The 20,764-nt window shown below is 35.5% G+C and overlaps 3 protein-coding genes across 3 annotated transcripts; 1 reads left to right on the top strand and 2 right to left on the bottom strand.

The window, feature by feature from the left end:
* Positions 1–1,699: 1,699 nt before the first annotated feature.
* LOC132188432 (eukaryotic translation initiation factor 1A) lies at positions 1,700–2,364 on the bottom strand. The gene has a single exon (XM_059602877.2). It carries the CDS (start codon positions 2,264–2,266, stop codon positions 1,829–1,831), a length of 438 nt encoding a protein of 145 aa, XP_059458860.2. The 5' UTR covers positions 2,267–2,364; the 3' UTR covers positions 1,700–1,828.
* A 963-nt stretch (positions 2,365–3,327) lies between these two features.
* On the top strand, positions 3,328–4,476 carry LOC132186602 (uncharacterized). The gene has a single exon (XM_059600583.2). The coding sequence runs from the start codon at positions 3,328–3,330 to the stop codon at positions 4,474–4,476; it is 1,149 nt and encodes a 382-aa protein (XP_059456566.2).
* Positions 4,477–5,106: 630 nt separating this feature from the next.
* LOC132186914 (BTB/POZ domain-containing protein POB1) lies at positions 5,107–10,022 on the bottom strand. Its single transcript, XM_059601032.2, has 6 exons — positions 9,643–10,022; positions 7,945–8,070; positions 7,513–7,634; positions 7,344–7,407; positions 6,962–7,241; positions 5,107–6,297 (listed from the first exon to the last, which is right to left on the bottom strand). The coding sequence occupies exons 1-6, from the start codon at positions 9,896–9,898 to the stop codon at positions 5,484–5,486; spliced, it is 1,662 nt and encodes a 553-aa protein (XP_059457015.1). The 5' UTR covers positions 9,899–10,022; the 3' UTR covers positions 5,107–5,483.
* Between the last annotated feature and the right edge of the window lie 10,742 nt (positions 10,023–20,764).

The raw sequence follows: 20,764 nt of genomic DNA, 5'->3' as shown, positions 1-20,764 counted from the left end.
AGGGCCCCCAATTTGATAAAGCCCAAAAAAAAAATTTTGAGTTAAAAAAAATTTATTTTGGACCAAAAAAAAAATTGAAGGCCCAAATTTTTTTTTAATAGGGCCTAAAAATTTTTTTTATCAAAATTTAAGGCTTCAATTTAATAAGACCCCAATTAATAAGCCCACTATAAATTTTAAAAATAATTCAAAAAAGGACAAAGCATTAAAGCCTTATCATCATTACGCCAATTCCCTAGAGCTCCTGATGCTACAGTACACGCCTACATCATTCACTCATCCTCTTGGCCTCTTTCTAGAAATTTTTTGTTTTTGATGAGAAAATATAAACGTTAGAAATAAAATATTACCATTTATTTTCTATTTATTATTTAGCCATCTAGGAAAAGCCAAGAGCAAAAAATATAAACTGTTGTCAACCATGGGCATTTTAAATATCAGTCTCTATATTTGCCACTTTATCTCTCCTCTTTGCTTGCTCTTTTTTGAGTTTTTCTTCTCTGTCTATCTCATCATTTTCTCTTCCTCTCCGACTCCGAGTGACCAAGTCTCTTGTCCTATCTGCAAGAATTGCTTCATAATTCCTTTGCCAAATCAGGTTTTATTGTTCTATTTTTGTCATTTATTTTATTATAGTCATAATTTTTTTTGATAAATCGTGTTTGTTTAATTTGTTAGTACTTTTAATTAAACATGTCTATTAGAAAATATGCATCTGGATATGAAAAACTTAAAAAAAAAAAAGAAAAGAAAAAGAAAAGTAGACAAATTGATTGAATCTCAAAGAGGAGTTCTAAATAAATTTGTTATTAGCAATAAACAAAACATTGAGGATAATTTAGGTGAAAAACTCATAAATGAACAAGAAACTCATCAAAAAGAATTAGAAGATAATGAAAATGTTATTGATGTATCTAAATCTATTGCTACAAATATTATATATATATGTTACTTAAAAAAAAAAAAAAAAAAAATTTAGGCCCAATTTCAAAGTTTTGCCTAAGGCCCCAAAATATGTTGAGCCGGCCCTGCACCGGGGAACATATGCATGTAATAATCTTGATGAATTTAGGACAACATCTTTGGTAATGAGAACTTGTTTGTTTGTCTGGCTTTTGTATGGTTTTTGGTGGTGATTATCTTGTTTAACTCAGATATTTTTACTAAATCCATCATGCATGCATGTTAACTCAATGCGGCAGCATTAGTGAAAAGTGGTACGTACCTTCGTAAACTAGATGATTATGGTTTGTAATGTCCTTGAAACTGCTGTAATTACAGACATTTTAGAGTTCTGGTGAGCATATTATATAAGTTAAACTTATGGGTCAGCTGGAAGTGGAAGGTGTTACATTCTGTGAATTCCCTTTGTAAGTGGGCTCTAATCCTACTACCGTGGCCCATTATTTCTTGGTCTTTAACGAACAAGCCTTTTCGCATCTGCTTTCAATTGGCAACGAACCCATTCCACCAATCATGATACAACTGCAATAACATTACTGCCTTCAAGTGGAATTCAAGGCACAAGACCCGAGTTTCATTGGCTGGAAAACGATTTGCAAATTTACGAAGCCAACACAAAATTAGTAAGTTATAATTAATAAGTTTAACTTGTTTAATTAAATATGTTTAGGGCGATTAAAACCATTCTTGAGAGGAACAAGGAACAATTAAAAATTTAAAATCTATAGAACCGCTCAATATTATATGAAAAATAAAACCTTACATATTTTCAGTAATGGTATAATTAGAAAACAGAAAATGGAATCAAAAACATAAGAAAAGCAAAATTCGAAACCCCATATATATATATGGATCTTTCTCTCTTCTAAATCTTATCAATATCCTCATCCTCGAACACAACATAATTACTCCCGACTCCTTCATCCTCCTCGACCAATCCAGCAGCAATCCCCTCGTTCAACCTGGTAGTCTCCGGCAACTCCCCGTAGGCCTTCAAGAGCCTGGCCTCGTCGGGCATGTATTTGAGGATGATGTCAGCCTTGTCGTCCTGGTAGTCCCTGAGCCCAACGAGTACGATGTCCCCCGCAGCGATCCACACCTTCTTGTGCATCTTCCCGCGGACGTGGCAGAGTCGCTTTGTGCCGTCGATGCACGTGGCCTCGCACCGGCCGTTCCCCAGCATTCGGTTCACCTGGGCGTACTCTTGCCCGTCTTCTTTGAACAACAACTCCCGTTTATCGTCGTCCGCCTCGTTCTTTCCTCGCTTCCTGTTCTTCCCTCCCTTTCCCTTATTCTTCGGCATCTTGTTGCTCTTGCTTGCTTGCTTTGTGTGTGTGTGAATGTGAGAGAAGAGGAGCTATATATATACTTTTGTTTATATATAGATATATATTCGCTCGCGTCGATGTTAAGCAGAGCTTTTGTGGAGTTGCGGTTGGCTATATATATATATAGATATTTATTTATTTATTTATTCGTTTCCCTGTCTAATTCGAAGTTCACGTGCTGGATTGGAAAAATCCTAGACCTTTTAAGACTCTAGATTTTAATACCTCTCTCTTTAGGATTATATTCTTTTTCTATTGTAAAAATCTTCAAGGGGGGCTTGCTTTTTGCCTATAAATAAAACACGTGTTACGAATTTGGAAGTTCACTTGCTGGATTGGATATAGGTTTTCTGATATTTATTTGTGAGCTTTGATACGAACACAACACAAACTCAATTTATGGTCAGCTTCTCTTTTACGTATAAAAAAAATTTGAATTTTAAACCAAATAAATTGTCTTTTTTTCTAAATTTTCAAAATTCCAAAATCCTCTCTATCAATTTTTTTTTTTTTAAATAACACGTAGGAGAGAAGTTAGCAATAAGTTGAATTTATGTTGTGGCATTAACATTTTCCTTTATTTATGTATTTATTCGTTTCCTTGTCTAATTCGAAGTTGATCACTTGCCGGATTGGAAGAATCCTAGTCCTTTTAAGACTCTAAATTTTAATACCTCTCTTTAATTAGGATTATGTTCTTTTAAGGGGATTGCTTTTTGCCTATAAATAAAACACGTAATACACGCACTTGGTATCTTGAGAGAAGAGAGAGACAGAGAGAGAGAGAGAAGAGAAGTAGAAGGCGAAAAAAGGGAAATTTAGAATAGAAATAAAGAGATCGAGAGGAATGTACGAGGCTATTAGAGGACGCGATGATCCTGAGGATGAAGATGATGTTGAAATGGCCCTTGATGCAAGATCCTCGGCTATTGAGCCTAATGCCGCTGGTGGGTTCAATACGATTAAAGAGGAAAGTTGCAAGCAAAAGCAACGTATTGCCTCACTGGACGTATTTCGCGGCATCACTGTGGCGGTAATGATACTCGTGGATAATGCTGGTGGAATCCTGCCTGCTATTAACCATTCACCTTGGAATGGTTCAACCCTTGCAGATTTTGTCATGCCGTTTTTCCTCTTCATTGTTGGTATTTCACTTGTGCTTACGTACAAGAAATTGGCATGCAGAGCTGTTGCAACCAGAAAAGCAATATTACGGGCTTCCAAGCTTTTCACATTAGGCATTTTCCTTCAAGGCGGCTTCATTCATCGCATAAACGATTTAACTTATGGAGTGGATATAAAATATATGAGATGGATGGGTATACTCCAGAGAATTGCCATAGCATATCTGGTGACAGCATTGTGTGAGATTTGGCTCAAGGGTGATAATAATAATAACATTAATGTTAATTCCGGATCATCTCTGCTCAGGAAGTATCGATTCCAGTGGGCTTTGGCTTTCATGCTTACAACTCTATATCTTTCCTTGTCATATGGCTTGTATGTGCCTGATTGGGACTTTCAGATTCCAATTGCAACTTCCTCCTCTGCACCAAAATTGTTTACCGTCAAATGTGGAGTCCGCCGTGACACTGGCCCAGCTTGTAATGCTGTTGGAATGATTGACCGTAAGATATTGGGTATACAACATTTATATACAAGACCAGTCTACGCAAGAACACATCAATGCAGTATTAACTCCCCAGACTATGGCCCATCACCGTCTGATGCTCCATCATGGTGTCAAGCCCCTTTTGATCCTGAAGGGCTTTTAAGCTCTGTGATGGCCATTGTTACCTGCTTGGTTGGTTTGCATTATGGGCACATTATTGTCCATTATAAGGATCACAGAGATAGGATGCTTCACTGGATGATCACAACCGCTTGTCTCATTATCTTGGGCTTTGCCTTGGATTCCTGTGGGATGCATTTTAACAAGTCTCTTTACACATTCAGCTACTCGTGTTTCACTGCTGGTGTTGCTGGCATTCTTTTTGCTGCAATTTACTTCATGGTTGATGTGTGTGGATATAGGCGCCCTACTGTGCTTATGGAGTGGATGGGGGTGCATGCGCTGACGATTTATATCCTTGCTGCCTGCAACGTCGTGCCACTTCTCCTCCTGGGATTCTATTGGGGGGAGCCTCACAATAATTTTCTTAGGTTAATTGGAGTTGGAATATAAAAGTTAGCTCAACTACATGCAGGAAGAAAAGAAAAAAGTAGTCTTTAGGGTTTTATATTTTAAAGAGTTAAATGTATTTTATAGTTTTAATAATGGGCTTGGCCCATAGCCGGTCAAAATAGGGTTGGAGTTATTTTATAATTTAATGACTATGTAAGTGTTCTTTTGAATTCTTTCTTAGAAAGACATTATGATTAATGAAAAAAATATATTTTCTTGAAGACATGATTGTTCATTTCTTCTTGGTAGTAAGACTCTACCAAAACCCCATTGTTAATCAACATGGTTTATCTATCTATTTATGTTTTTGTTAATCAACGTGGTTTATCTATCTATTTATGTTTTTTTTTAATCTATTTTCTGTTGTTCTCCTCCGTCCTGCATCACAAAGTCGTAACCTCGAAACAAGATAACTTTATCTGAAGACAAAAAATAAAAATTTTAACTAAATTTTTGAAAAAAGTAATGAGAAACCTCGCATCTCTACAAGAAAGATAGCAAGGTCCAGGAATACCTGCAGGAGCAGGAACTTTCGTCGAACCCACCTCAATGGAGAACATTATCCTCCTTGTGTTTCCAGAAGCGAGCGAGGATTGGATTCCTAGTGCTAAGTTGTAAAAGAGCTGTATCAACGCCAAAATGCGTCAAGCATATACGCATCTGATAGATTTCATGAGCTCAACCAACATACAGAGTACAAATTTCGAAGAGACTATAAGCTATCTCATACAGTTCTACAACAAAAACTACTCAAACCCATTTACACTTTTCCCCGTTCCCTGTGCGAGCACAAGTAGTAGGCTCAGAACGAGAAATATTTGAAAACATCACTCAACCTGCTACCGAAAAGTATCTAGAGAGCATAATACTGGTTATTACAAGTTTTTTGTTTTTTGTTTGTTTTTGTTTTTTTTTTTTTTTTTTGTCTTCATAAAGTTAGGGCCACCGACTAGGAGGGGGCAAATCAGTCTAAAGATTTGAGAAACGGAAGGGTGGAGGGAGAAGAGTCAGTGCCTGATGGTAAGCTCAGCTCTAAGATGGAGGACGCCATTTATAAAGTAGAGACAATCCTCAGCCATGAAGGAAGTCCATGGTATGGCAAATAGGTTTCGGTACCCAACTGCCTTGCCCCCAGTGAATGTGTAGTTGCCTTTGTATTTGCTAACAAACTCCTCTGTTGGCTTCGATCTTGCTGCAAATTCATAGTCTACCGCAAAAGTCACTGACCCCTTTTCCTGCATCCCTAGAAACAGCCCAAAGCAGTGGAAAGAGCTCTGCTGATCCATGTTGCAGTGGGCTGACAGGAAGAACCCCTGCCCACCCAAATGGAATGCCTGAGAATACACCCGTCCAGTAGGGAACAAATTTACACACTCCTCCCGCTTCAGGTCCAGATATACCACGCACTGCTGACGGGGAAGGTCAAATTCTACCACCTTAACAGGCCGATACTTGTAGGCCCGCTCCACAGTGTGACGATTTGAGGTGGCAGACTCTTCTGCAGCTAGAATGCGTTGGCGGTGTGGGACTTCGGCCTTAAAAAAGAGGGCCTCTAACACGAGCTTGGTTGAAACCTCATGATCAAAGTCACTACAGAGTAAGATCTTCCTAAGCTTCCGGGGGCTCATGTAAGGGAAGCGAATGAAGCGTGCAAGACGTAACCCCAGGACTTCTCGCCGCTCTTCCAGTTTTGGGTACTGAGCCCTAGCCCACTTCAACACAAAGTCATATACAGCATCCTCTGATGGAACCTGGAGATCATCACTGGACAATATTGCCTCCATTCCAGCAAGGGGCAAGGCCATCACCTCTTCTTGGAACCTGGTCAAAAGTACCCATACATGAGCTAACTCCCAAAAGGCAAATCACAGATGAAGAAAACGACAACAAGAACAATCATAGAAAATGCAGTAATTAATAAAGAATTAACAAGAAATTGATTTGAGAACAATTGTGCTTTACTAATGATGGTGCTATTTGCACCTTGCTGATGGTTGTGCGCATCAACTTTGCTATAAATGCCATATAAACCGCTTTTCATGTTAGATGATGTCACAACATAAGGATCCTGTTTAATCAAGCCCAAAAAATATAGGTGCTGCAATCATTAAAGAAAATGCTAAGTGGACATATAAAAACATTTAGAAAAGTTTTATGTTTTACAACTAACAACAATATGTGGCATTCTCCTTATGTAAATTAAAAGTGAGGTGAGACTAACATGAAAACATGAGAGAAACCTCATGAGATGCAAAATAAAAGGACAACTGATGAGAAGAATGTTTAAAACCTCTTTGACAGGTATCGTTAACATGACTCTTTCCTTTGAAAAGCCAGTCCAACCATCCACCATAATCATAATTCATATGATTCAATTTTGAATAAAGAAGGTTAAGCAGAAAAAAGACCATTCTGATAGCACCATGTAAGGTGTGGTCTTCGTCATAACTTTTTTTTGGTAAGTATAAATGATCAGAGAACTTACTTGGTCATATCCTTATAGCGGGCAGCAAGATACTGCTTTGCAGTGTCTGTCAAAGGCTGGACTGCCTCACCCATTAAAACGCTAGAAGGAAGCTCCAGATAAAGCAAAGCAGACTCAGGCGTCATGGGCATATTCCGCAATAGTCGACTGCAGTACCTCATGCATGACGCAACCTCAAATTTGTCGGCGGCCATAAGAACATCCAGCAAACCAGGAGCTGTAGTTACGGATAAGGTATTACTGTACATAAAATTCAGGAGCTCCATGAGAGCAGCTTCCTCTGTACCACGGGAAAACAAATATAAGAAAAGTTGAACTTGCCAGGGAAAACACCAATATAAAGGATAATAGGGAAAAAAAAGTTTATGATATTGGTTTATACCAGAGGCATTGATCCGAAGGGTTACATGTCGCTGCTCCGACTCCCTCATACCATTTGAGAATAACTACAATAAAACCAAAAAAAAGAAACAGGAATGAAAAGAAAAGACCATCTGGAGACTATCATAAGTACTATGTAAAACCACCTCACGGTAATATGTGACTTATACCTTATAGAAGAATGGACTTTTGGCAGCCAAAATAGGAGAGCTGATATGTAATGTTTTAACTCTAACAACCGTAGAAAAATCCATACTCCAGCTTGAATCATTGCTATTTCCAGCTTCATCACCTACCAGAACAAAAAGCATTTTTAAAATACATACACAAGCTAAACAGTTCTGAAAAGAACAATTTTCTTAAGCTGCAAGAAGACAAGAACATTTTATACATGTCTAAGTTCTTTCCCTTCCCCTTTTAGATTATTTTTTGGATGTTATTGTACTCCCTGAAGTTCTAAATAAGACAGGTCTCACTAATTTTGAAAGACTTGGATCAAGCAAATTTTCTTTTTCTTTTTTAGGACAAAATCAGATCAAACATATTCTTATTCTAGAAAACAAGATTATAAGGGAACAATTCTATCTAAGATTGTTTCATACCTGAGGGTGATTCTTCACTCATTGCAACTACTTCCTCATCAGGGTTTTCACAGACCACACAATCATCCATATCAGGCTGGTTACCGTTCAAAATTTGCTCCTCCGGTCCTGCAGTGAGATCTAGAACTGAAAACAAAAGGTAAGCATTAATTAACATAACGAGAGCAAGACAGCACACCATATCCACACATAGAGACATTAATTATAATGAAATAAACAAAAAGACAAGTATGCATGCTAACAGACAATCCCACCAATCAATACATCACAATCCTTTAACTACCAAAGACAGCAAGCTGTTCAAAAGCGGCTATTATTACAAAATTGAAATAATCCTATTCAACTCTAGGATTTTGAAATGTTCTTAGCCATACAAAACCCATACACTTCAATAAAATCTTACCACCAAGGCAATCTGATACTTTCCTGTCTCTTTTCCAATCAGCATGAGGTAAGTAAAGAAACAACATGAGATGTCAGCATACATTGAGAAGGAGAATCAAAACTCTAGAAATGAATAAGACAACTTAGCATCAGCATGTAGACTTTGCTTATCATATTTCCCAAATCAAATAAAAGCAATCAAACAATCCATTATTCAAGTTCAAGCAGAACCATTTTTTTTTTATAAGTTCTAGCACAACAATATCAAAATTAAAACAAATGTAAAGCAATAACAATGTTTTATTGCAGACAAAGTGGATAATATATATATATATATATATATATATATATATATAATAGTAAAAAGCCATCTCTCCCATACGGCTCAGAAAGTGAGGCTCAAAAGAGTCAACTTTCTTATTTTCTCAGTTGTCTAAAACAAAAGATGCAGGGACACATATATCTCTAAATGTTATTTTCATTGCTGCAATACTCTGAACAGCTAGGCTTGGTAGTCGCTTTTAACCATTTACTCCTCAAGTTTTAATGTCAAGCAGTAAACTCCGAGTGGTTATATTGAAAGTGATGGAAAAGAAAAGCATTATAAACTTCTTGGTCGTCCAGTTGACTTGAGTTTTTGTTCATCTCTACCTAAACACGGTTTTCATTTTCAAAAACCTAAACAGCATTGCCCGAAAGATTTTTTAAAACCTCAATAGCTTTTCTTGAGCTCAACTTTTTTCCCAAAACCAACAGAAACCTAGCAAATAAAATGGAAAATTTAGTTTTATAACGTTATCTAAGCTTTAAAACCATATATATTATATTACCTTCGTTTCTTTCCTTTCCCTTGATTTTCTCATAAAGAAGCATAGGCCCAGAAAACCAAATGAAAAATTTTAACTTCGTGGCAATAACGAATAAGACTATTTTTTTCTTTCGCATAAACGAAACAGAAATCCTGGAAAATAGAACCAAAATCCTTTAGCTTAGTATCAATGTCCAAATTTTCAATTATTTTCCCCACTTCTTCAGAGACCAAACAGTACCCTAGAAAATCAAATGGAAATTCTCTCTAGCGTCTAGGACTTCAGTTTGTTATCTTTTCCTCACCCAGCCAGATACATAGGAAATCAAGCAAATTTGTAACCAAACACAGCCTCATAGAAGCAACTTGAGATGTAACTAAACTAAGGTTCAAATTTCCCCTCATAAAAACAAGGATAAAACTCTAAAACATAGTTTTCCTCAAATATTCCCAAATTTTCTCAGCAAGCAAGCAGAACCACAGAAGCAAACAGCAAAATATCTTACCGTTTTCTTTCTTGATATCCTCTCGCCTCCGTTTCCGGTGCCGTGCCCAATCGGCAATACTGATGCACGCCTCCGAATCGGGCCTGTTCTCTGGCTGGTCTCCCAGGATCTCGATCCGGAGCATCCGGTCCGAGAAGTTGCTGTCGTTGAAAGCGAACCCGAAATCGGCGTCCGCAGGCGATACACCGCTCGAGAAATCCGACTCCATCACGGTCCTCGGGTCGAACAGATCCGTACTCGTATTCAAAGTTCTCATTTCTCTAAATCCCCCCAACCCTGCAATCACGAAGACGGCGTGGCCTGGACGTCTGAGGTGGCGATATTCCAGCAACGCAGTTTGGAGTTCGCGTGATGCTGGTGGCCACAATTACCGCAAATAAATAAATGAGGAAATCTGAATGGCTATCTCATCTTATTAATACCGATGGTTTTCATTTTCGTTTTGTTTGTTAGTAACTTTGTATTATTATTATTTATTTGGGTTGACTCGGATCATTTCAGAACTTAATGAAGAAGTTATGAGTGATAAAACTTTAATAAGTAATTTTTTTTATTAAATTTTGAAATATTGTTTATTTTGGACACAAGTAAAATTTATAATCTTTAAGAGATAGTTCAATCAGTTGAGATCACACCTAATAAAACGAAGGGTTAGCTAACAAAATCTATCGTCTTGTTATTTACCTATAAATTACTTTAATAAGGGAATTGGAATTTCTATAAACGTCAATAAAGTTAAACAAGGAAAAAAAAATATGTTAAAAACTGAAATTTGGGAAGATAAGGTAACTTTAAATAGTTAAACAAATAAGCTAAAGAATAAAAAAAATAATGGGAAGTCTGAGTAAATAGTTGTCATTCAGTTTCAACTCAAGTGGATAATAATGAGTCGGTCTTACTTGGATTTTATTTTAGAAAAATGTTATTTAGTGAACAATTTTATTTTTATTCATTAAATGTTATGAAGACAATTGAGCCACATTAGACTTGATCTACTATGAATAATGTTATACATCATCTTTCAATATGATGTGATATAAGGTTGGGTATACTTTAGAAGGATGAAGTGACATTACTTGAGCATATAGCATTTTTATTTTATTTTATATATAAATTGTCTTTTTTTTTAGAGAGAGAGAGAATAAACTTACTTTCCGTATTTCAAAAAAAAAAAAAAAAAAACTTTCCATTTTTCCTTTTTAATTAAAGGTCTTTTTGTGGGGCGTACTGTCGCTATAGGCCTGAGGTCAAGCCGGCCAGGCAAAAGTCATTGAAATGCTTGACCCAGCCCTAGCTATAACCCATTTAGGTGTGCCCATTTGACAAGTTCGGTAATTGACTATGGATCCACCCGAACCAAACAAAAAAAAAAGGAATTTTGGAGAAAAATGCTTTTGGTTTGTTTAATTTGGTTACTTATATTATTATTATTTTTTTTAAAAAAAAAAAAAAAAAAAAAAAAACTTATTTTTAAAATCTCTTTCCTGTTATTTATACTTTCAGAGAGCTAAACAAAACGTGAGGCATTAGCATCTGCCTTAATAAAATAATTAAAATTGGAAGTAATTCCTCCAAGATGGACCTCATACCCAATTTTAACTTGGCATTCAATGAATAAAAGATGGTGTGCTTCTCTAAATAATAATTTTTTTTAAAAAAAAAAAAAGTCTCAAGACTGCATTAAATAGCTTTCTTAATCCTCTTCCTCACTAATCTAATTTTCCTGTTATTATTTGTTAGGCAGATTTTATGTGGACATAGAGGGGTTGTGGTACACCAAACATCCACAACCACAATTAACATTTAATCTCATTCTCACCCAAAATCTACATCAAACCGACATTCTACACCAGCAATGCTGTAAAATTGGTACAATCCAAACCTAAGCTTACCCTTCAACCAATCTTCAGCTTTAAACTGTGTTGCAGGCAATTGGAATTTCAGATAGGTTTGTTTGTCTCGATATCATACATACAGAGCATCGGCTAAAATACACATAGATCTACCATTTGGATGGGAAATAAACACGTGGATAGGCGTGTGCCCACGTGATGATATGGAGGCGCGTAAGCCACATGGGGTGCAAGGGAGATAAAAAAAGTTTTTTATACCAAAAACACACGTTTTTTTAATAAATTTTCTTCTACCTTTGTTGTAATAAATTTTCTTCTACCCTTGTTGTTGGCATTTTAAAACAAAATGTTTATCACGTGCAAATGACGCATGACACAAGCTGGACAAAGTTTTTCAACCCAATTTAAAAGAAATCCTTGTCGATGAACGGGTCAGGAACGTTAGTTACATGACAATTTTTTCAACTCAATTTAAAAGAAATTTTTGTCGATGCAAGGTGTCAAGAAAAGTTAGTTACATGACAAAGTTTTCCTCTGAACTCGATTTAAAGAAACTTTATATAATCTAATATATGTAAATGACATATGTTTAAGAAAGATACATATAATTTGTTCATAAAATTTATTTCTAACTTTATTTCTGGTATAAAAAAAAAAAAATTGTAAATTTTATGTGCACAACAAACACATTCTATTTTTATAAACCGAATTAAAAGAAAATCCTCGAATCTAGTTGAACTTTAGAACTTGGAACTTCATTTCCTTGGGCTGCGAGATGCTCTCGAGTAGAAAAAAATTATTGGGCGTCCAATGCGCCAAAGCCACCCCATAAATGATAGAAGCACAAGGGAATACAGCCGAAAGTTTGAACGGCATAAAAGGAAACGCGTATATAAAAACAGATGGACGGTTTGCCTTTCCCACGCTGGGAACATAAAAAAGTACATGTGGTCCAATCAAATTGCTGCAATTGCATTCCAACTTTTCTTTTTCTGGCCTCAGAAAAAGAAAAGAAAGGAATTATACGTCAAGGATTGGCCGACAGATCAAGGTCCGAAACTGACAATGTAAATTCAAAAAAAAAGGCTGCAAAACCTGAATATTCATACAATTATATATATATATATATATATATATATATATAAATTCACCTCATTTCTTTCTTTGTTGCAACAAAACCCACATTAAATATATCAATCGATCTTCATGTGAACTAACAAAATTAACGAAAATTCTCAAATAAAAAGACCTATAGTTGTAGTTCCTTTATAAGAGGAGATACAAAAACCTTAGGGAAAAATTAGATTAATTCCTTTAATTTGTAGCGCGGAAAACGCCTCCAGAGTCCCGGATCGCGTGATGTGGCACGCTCTGATTCGCAGACAATCAGAGCCGACAGAGAGCTCGCTGAGTTGGCTTCTCCTTCTACGACGAAAGTAGTTTATAGGGCTTCGACTTTCGAAACCCAACATCACAACCTATGCAAAAATAAGCAAACATGAGAATACATATTCATGACACGTATACGAGAATGCATGCACATACAAAGTTCACGAAGCAAGCAAAACATCAAAGAGGGAGAGAGAGAGAGAGAGAGAGAGTAATAGAGCTCCCTTCAATCCAAGAGAGGAAAGGAGAAGGAAAAAACGTCTCCTGGTTCATGCAGACCCTTAAGCTGCGCGCGCACCCCATTTGTTAATGAGCGCAACCCAGAGGTATCCATGAAGCAGCAGCCGGCTAAACCCTCTCTCCTTCCTGATTTTGGACCAAAGGGAGCTCCCCTTCACCTCACTAACCCTACACCAACCACCACCGAATTAACCACTACCGGTTTTACTTGCACATTCCAAACCTACAAAACCATTACTTTGGAAGCACTCCGATTTAGACAAATGAGCTGAAAATTGCAGGAAAAAAACTATATTTCATTATTTTAAACACATCCCAGACCCCGACAACAGGCCTTAGGAAAAAACAAAAAAAAAAAAGGTTTCATCCACACTGAACGAGAAGCATAAGAGATGGCACTCTAGCCGTGACAAATGAAGGTGGCCATAAGTGCAATTTATAGTGAAGGGAGAGGAGTTAAACCCTAGTAGGTAGGTGAAGCAGGACCATAGGATAAGAATTGGGAAATAAATAAATAAACGCATTAATGGGACAGTAAGGAAATCCGTGGGGTAGATTTTCTCTTTCAACAGGAGAGAGAGAGAGAGAGAGAGAGAGGGATTTATCTCTGACAGGCATGGGGGAGAGATGAGAGGCGATGGGTATTGGGTTTGGGAAACAGAGACCGATGATGGCGGACAGGAGCATCTTTTATTCAATTTCTACTATTTTGCAAAAGGGAATCTAAGAAAGGTATGTTATTTAAAATAAAAGCTGAGCTACTTATTATAGATAAGTGGCGCTGCAACGGTCAGATTTTGCTTTCATATCGTGTAGTGTTTTTTTTTTACAGGCCTAAAACTGAGGCCTAGCCCTAGGGCCTTAGCCGAGGGCCCGTCGGTCCAAGGGCATGCATCTCCAGCCCAGGCACAAGGTTCGAGCTTATCACCAGACAGCGTGCGTACGTATATACCATACATTCGAATTTCGAAACATTGTCTATGCATGCATACGCTCCAGACGGTAACAAAATCTATAAATTAAGAGGGTGGTACCCTCTCCAAGTAAAGCAAGTTACTAGTTTTAAATTCCTTGCCATTTTGAATCCACTCATTAAGGGAGAAGAGTCGTTAAAATTGACATTCAAAAGAAAATAAAACCACGAGAATGCAATTCATACCAAGTATTGCATTTTGCTTCCTTTTTCATCGATGCGAGAGCCGAGATATCTTTTTTACATGATTTGCTTTCAACACGCACATCATTTTTTAGGCGACCGGAGGCACATTCTAATTGAAGTTCCTTGGCGCAAACCGCGCCAAAGTTCATTGTTCGGCAAGAAGGCATGAGTGTCTCTCTACTGTTTGGGGGCATGAGGCGAAATCACCCCCCGCCCCCAGTTGTTTATATAAGTTTACAGGCCGTTTTGCTATACAGGTTTTGATAATGATTCTTCCGCAGGTTCACCTATGGAAACCTTGTTACAACTTCTTCTTCCTCTAAATGATAAGGTTTAGTGGACTTCTAGCGACATCGCCAGCAGCGAACCACTGAGATAAAGGTAATAGGACTAGTATTATCAGGTATTTTTATTAAAAAAAAAAATACTAAATTTATCCTTATTGGTGACTAATTCTGACCAACTAGCTAGTGCATATATATATAGGAGTGGAGTATTCTATATGGAGAAGAGGAGCACTATAGTCTTTAAGAGGTAATTCAATTGGCTAGTAACCGCGCCTTATGAAGCGAATGTCGTCGCTTATTTGAATCTCTCTTTCTCTTTCCCTCCTCTTGTATGGACATGTCAAAAAAAAAAAGGGCTAAGATCTTAAATGTTTACTCTAATATGCTCATTTTCTGACATAGTAGTAAAAGTTATTATTATTATTATTATTTTTTTTATTTTTTTTGACATGTCCCCACAAGAAGGGGAATGAGGATTCAAACTAGTGATCTCCGCTTTATTAGGAGTGGTCCCAGCCGATTGAGCTATCTTTTGAGGACAGTAAAAGTTATTATTGAATCAAATAAAAAGTACATGTAGTAGTATTTAATAGTGATTTTTACTATCATGTAAAAGTGAACAATTAGTTCTCAAGAGGTAGCTCAATCGACTGAGACTACGCTTAATGAAACAGAGGTCACTAGTTCGAATCCCTCTCCCCCCTCTTGTGCGGACATGTCAAAAAAAAAAAAGTGAACAATTAAGTATAAGCATTTAAAAGTACGGGTATGATTTCTCACAAAATAAATTAATTATAGCAATGTTGAGGTTGGCATGCATCCATAACAATTGTCGTAAGAGTTTTTATTTTTCCTTTTAGTTGGGTCCAGAGGGAGTTTCTCCTGCATCCACAAATTCCAAATTTCAGCTATAAGAAACAGTCAATACGTACCAAGTCTTTGCTAACCCAGAAGATGCTCTCGGCGAGCTACCAGTCTTTGCCATATATTAACAGGCAAATTAAACACTTGAAATGGACAGGAGAAGGATCTGTCCATTTCAAGTGAAATGGCTTCGAGGCTAAGATTTTTATTTTTCTTTTTTTCTAATGGCGATATATCATTTAATAGATAATACTTTTAAATTATATTTGTTACATAATTATACAATTAAATAAAACAAAATAAAATATCAATTATACATAAAATAACTCATCTCTATTTCACTAGAAATTAAGAAGAAACTATTACGTTGACTTGGGGATGGGAAGTCCTTTTCCTATCAAAACTATTAAGAAGGATCTGTCCATTTCACTAGAAATAGCCATGTATTAACAAATAAATAACTCAAAACAAATTTCTTTTGTAATACTTTTCTTCTCTTTTTTGGTTTTTTTTTTTGTTTTTTTGTTTTGGATTTTATAACTCAGCCAAAAAAAAAAAGAAAAAGAAAAAGAAAAAGGTTGCATATCAAAGTGATGATAGATGTCAAAGTGAAGTGCAAGGAATGAGACAGAATTAATTATGTAGACAATATAATTTATGGTCAAATTATATGCATAGCAAAACAAAGGAACGGGGCTTTTCCATTTTTGTCTTCACTCGATCTTTCTCTAGACATTGAAGGAATATTTTAGATGAAACTGCCACACTACGTCATGTCACACGTTTCAAAAATGAAAAAAATATTGACCCTTATTAAAAAAAAAATTGTACGTTATTACAAACTCAATTCTTATACATAGTACTAGTCGATCTCCTTAAAAAGAAGCAGCAAGTACACATTGCTAGCTTATTCGGAGACACTTCCACTGGAATTAAACTAGCTCGTATTTTCTTCCTTTCTTTTTTGGACACAGATTGATGGAGAAACAGAAAATCCATTAAAGGGCTTGTCCAGAGGAGCCAAACCTGCGGCTGCGGATATATATCATCAGAGCCTGAAACCATGAAAGAATTATACCATTAATCAACAACAGATGGCTTTGATTCTGAACTCTTTTCTGGATAACTTAATTAATAAATCATGAAAAAAGCAATTAATCATCACAATAAACTTCTCATTGTGCTTTCAGCATGTCCATATTACTCGTACGTAGCTGCACGATGCACAATAAAAACATAATGGTCATGATTATAGTAACAAGAAACAATGACATTCTCGTATATATATTATCTAAAAATCCTTAATTAATAACAATTAAGGAATCAGACGCATGCACGATAAAAAGTGTTACAGGGACAGAGCTCCCTTCACTCCAATACCAAAAAGATCAAGGAAACCTCGTCTCCCAGCTCATGCAAACCCTTAGACTGCGCATGGGAAATTATAAGCTACCATGGTGCGCACCCAGGGGTACTCATGAACTAGCAGCCGTGGCCAACCATCACCTCCTTTCAGAGATGGAGTGCAGAGAGCTCCGTTCGGCCCCACTCAAAACCCTAAAACCTCTAAAAATATATATATACACATATGTATGTAAGTAATACTACTCTTGGGAAAGAAGAGGTTGTAGGACTTGGTAAATTTGGGGTTCCTTATATAGGCTAAGACAAATGGTACCGGATGTGATCTGGACCGTTGAATTATTTTGTATAATATCTGAGGAGGATTTCCTTGTCCAAAATCTGGTGAAACGTTGCATTATTAGCGAAATTGGAGCTGATTGAGCATCTTTTCTTTTTACCTTTTTTTATAGCTATATATATTATTGGTTGGTCTATTATACAAACATATATAGATAATAATGGTAGTATCTCTTTAAGATCATGGGCGTAGAATTTCCGGGTCCCATATTTAAAGAAATACTATAAAGGATGCTTGTGTATGTGGCCTTCACCATTTGATTGGTTTGATTTCCCCTCTGTGGTCAAAACTTCAATTTAATGTGCCAAGTGGAATTGATGTCATATATATTGTCCGCATCATATTTTTCCATCAACGAGAAAGTTCCTTTACAACAATTGGTTGCTTAAAGATTTGAGATTACCCTTGATTTTTTTTTTTTTTTTAATTTTTTTTTTTTACTGTGCAGAAACCTAGGTTGGTCAAGATTTGAAGGTTTAATGTTTTAGGATATATATACGCATTTATTGGCTGAGAATTTGTTTGCATTTTCAAAATTTGTTCTTCAGAAGTTATGAGAATTAATTCAGAAATTTTGATTAGTTTTTTTTTTTTTTTTAATAAAGATTAATCAATGATTTTTTCGTTGTATAAGAGCATTCCCAGTAGCTTCCTCGTAATTTTTCCTACATTTAAGGATCCAAACTACTTTTTGCTTCCCTATATTAAAATACACTCCAATAGCTTCCTTTAATCATTTCCTATATTATTAAAATATTTTTTTTTTAATTATATTATATATATATGAGAGGAGAGAGGAGAGAGTAGAGAAGAGAAGAGAGAGAAACATTTATTTATTTATTTTAATAATCATAAAGATTGCAATAGTGGAACCCTAAGTATAGAATTTCACTGTAGCGATCCTCATGGTTGAGGCTCATTTAGGGAGTTTGCTATGAGACATTTTTTTTTTACGATTTTTTTGGACATATTCCCTACACATAAGGAACAGACTCCCTATTAGGGAGTCTGTTCGGAATGCTCTAAGAGTGGAATTGAAGTTGAATATTTTTCCATTTCACTGTAGCAGTGCTCTGTGTTTTTTCTGTAGGCTCTACCGGTCTCTGTTTTTGGCGGGTTGTTTACATTTAGTTTGTAGATCTATATCCAGATCTAGTCTCATCAACCTTAGATCTGATCGTCTTCTTCGGCCAAGGCGTGTCTTCCAAAGAGATGTCTACGATGTCGTACTCCTCTGCTTCTATTTGTGGGGTTTTTGTTTTGTTTTTTTTTTTTGTCCTGACCTTCAGGTTGATGATAGATTTGTTGTCATGGCCTTCAGTTGAGGATGTAGTAGATCAATGTGGGGGCTTAACTCTCATGGCTAAATTTTTAGTTTCTAGTTATTTTTTATTTTTATTTTTTATTTGGGCTTCTCATGTTTTACATATAGTCTATACGAAGCAGATTTGTTCTTTAAATGTAATTATACATGGGTTAGCGGAAGCTTGAAGTCATTTTTATGACTTTGTAACCTTCATAGCTTTTGGTTATGATTTTTCAGAGTTGTATGCTCTATATTGTAAGAGATTTATGCTCGTGAAATTTTATCAACGGAAGTTCTATATTTTCTTTTTTCTTTTTTTTAAAAAAAAAGTTGAATATTTAAAATGAGTAAATAAGAGGATAAATGCCATTTCTCAAATTATTATTTGTTTAAGGTTTAGGTTTGAGAGTGATCCTTTAACAAAGTATCATGTATCGATGTTCTAACTTAATTCCGACATACTTTATTGGGAAAAAAAAAAATTAGTGGGTTTTAACCTATTTAGAATCACCATCTAAGTTTTTTTTTTTTTTTTTTTAAGAAAAAAAAGTCACTCACTAAATTTTATTCATTTTAAAAATCACTTTCTCCATCAGATTTTTTGTCCACATGTACTAATAAAGTTTTTGACACATCAGTTAGTTAGCCAAGTCACCTACAACCACGTAATAAAATGGACATGTCATATCCATTATTTCTTGTAAAATTATAATTATATCTTTGAAAAATAATAAAATTATTTTTTTAAAAAAAACATTATCTCTTCCCCGGCCACTTTAATTTTTTTCTTATGTGAAATGATAAGCATGCATGACGATTCCATTTTATTATGTGGTTGCAGCTTGCAGGTGACTTGGCGACTGGCTGATGTGACAGAAAATCCTTCAGCAATTTGAATGAAAAACTAAAGGGAGTGGGTAATTTTCGAAGTGATCAAAACTTATGAATGATTTTATTTTTGTTTTGAAGACCGTACGTTTCTTTACAATACTTTTCTATTTTCCCTCACTTTTCTTCTTTGTTATATATATATTTCAAATGATGATATCAGTTTACGATGTTGGAGAGAACCATACATATATATAGTGGTACCGGTAGGTGTTTGAGATTTTCCATGAAAGCTGAAGGAATATATATATATATATATATATATATATAAATATATAATTATTTATTTATTTCACATTTTACTATGTACATTTGTCACGTACCGTCACTCTCCAATATTTCATGAAAATAAAAAAATATAAAGAAGATTGCTGCTTTCACCGGCACCTTTACGCACACGGCACAACTGATGCATACAACCTAGAAAATGACAGTTTTAATTAAGTGACTTTTTGATCTCCATCTAGGGCGAAAGAACTCAAATGTTTATCCTTAAACTATACAATATTTATTCTTATTATGCCACTTGCTTTTCATAGTGGTCCACTACCTACATATATTATTTTTATACCCCTCGAATTCATGAACATCTCCTTAAATGTTGTCACAATATACCTAACCTGCTTATCATATTGTTAAAAAAAAAAAAAAAAAAAAAAAAACATTTTCAGAGACACAACTACCAATGAGCAGCCTGTAATAGGCCCATTATAAGCAAAACCACAAACAAAAAAAAATTGAAATTTAGTTTAAATTTAATTAACTATAATATGGCAAAAAAGAAAAGGTCTCCTTTCAAATGTCATACATGTACACTATGAAGAATGGATGCCAAAAGAGATAAGGGTCACGACTCACGTACAACTACAAAAATCTCTGTTGATTAAACACTTTTTTCCAAGCTTATTTGCTGATGGTGGGTGGTGGGACACATTAATTATTCAAATGAAGTATGGATTAAATATAATGTGATTCTACTTCTTTGAATAAAAATGTTTTCACTATCTAAATAATTAAGCCAACAAAGTTCAAATTCTTGTCTGCTTTTGAGTTTTCTATTAGCGGAAGTACAACTAGATAGGGAGTCAAAGTTACATTTCTTTACGTGGTCAAAAGTTAAGTTACATTTTTTTACATGGTCAAAAGTTATTGAACATCGATCTACGTAAATCGTTTTCATCGAATGCTGTTTGGAATCAGAATATGTTCAGAATTTATAAAATTTATAAATTAGACTAACTTAGTCGCATTAGCGGCTCTTGCTTTCAATATATCACTTTGACCCTAATTTTACATTGGAAAGATAATCAGACGGCTATGAATAATTTGGGAAATTAATTTACAAAATCACGATAAATTAACTCATTCATTCTCAAGTTAAACAAAAAACAATCCAAGCTATGAAATGTCTGAGTCAGATTGCTTACTTTTAGA

The sequence above is a fragment of the Corylus avellana genome, chromosome 6, assembly GCF_965113065.1.
Source record: "Corylus avellana chromosome 6, dhCorAvel1.hap1.2, whole genome shotgun sequence".
NCBI classification, from domain to species: domain Eukaryota; kingdom Viridiplantae; phylum Streptophyta; class Magnoliopsida; order Fagales; family Betulaceae; genus Corylus; species Corylus avellana.
This window is presented reverse-complemented; position numbering and strand designations above follow the sequence as displayed.

Bases quoted from the DNA above. Each gene is read 5' to 3' on its own strand.
- LOC132186602 (XM_059600583.2), top strand. From the start codon at position 3,328: ATGATACTCGTGGATAATGCTGGTGGAATCCTGCCTGCTATTAACCAT.
- LOC132186914 (XM_059601032.2), bottom strand. From the start codon at position 9,898: ATGAGAACTTTGAATACGAGTACGGATCTGTTCGACCCGAGGACCGTG. The intron at 8,071-9,642 runs GTAAGATATTTT...TTTTGTTTTCAG, and splicing joins GGATATCAAGAAAGAAAACG to TTCTAGATCTCACTGCAGGA. The intron at 7,635-7,944 runs GTATGAAACAAT...TTGTTCTGGTAG, and splicing joins GAGTGAAGAATCACCCTCAG to GTGATGAAGCTGGAAATAGC.
- LOC132188432 (XM_059602877.2), bottom strand. From the start codon at position 2,266: ATGCCGAAGAATAAGGGAAAGGGAGGGAAGAACAGGAAGCGAGGAAAG.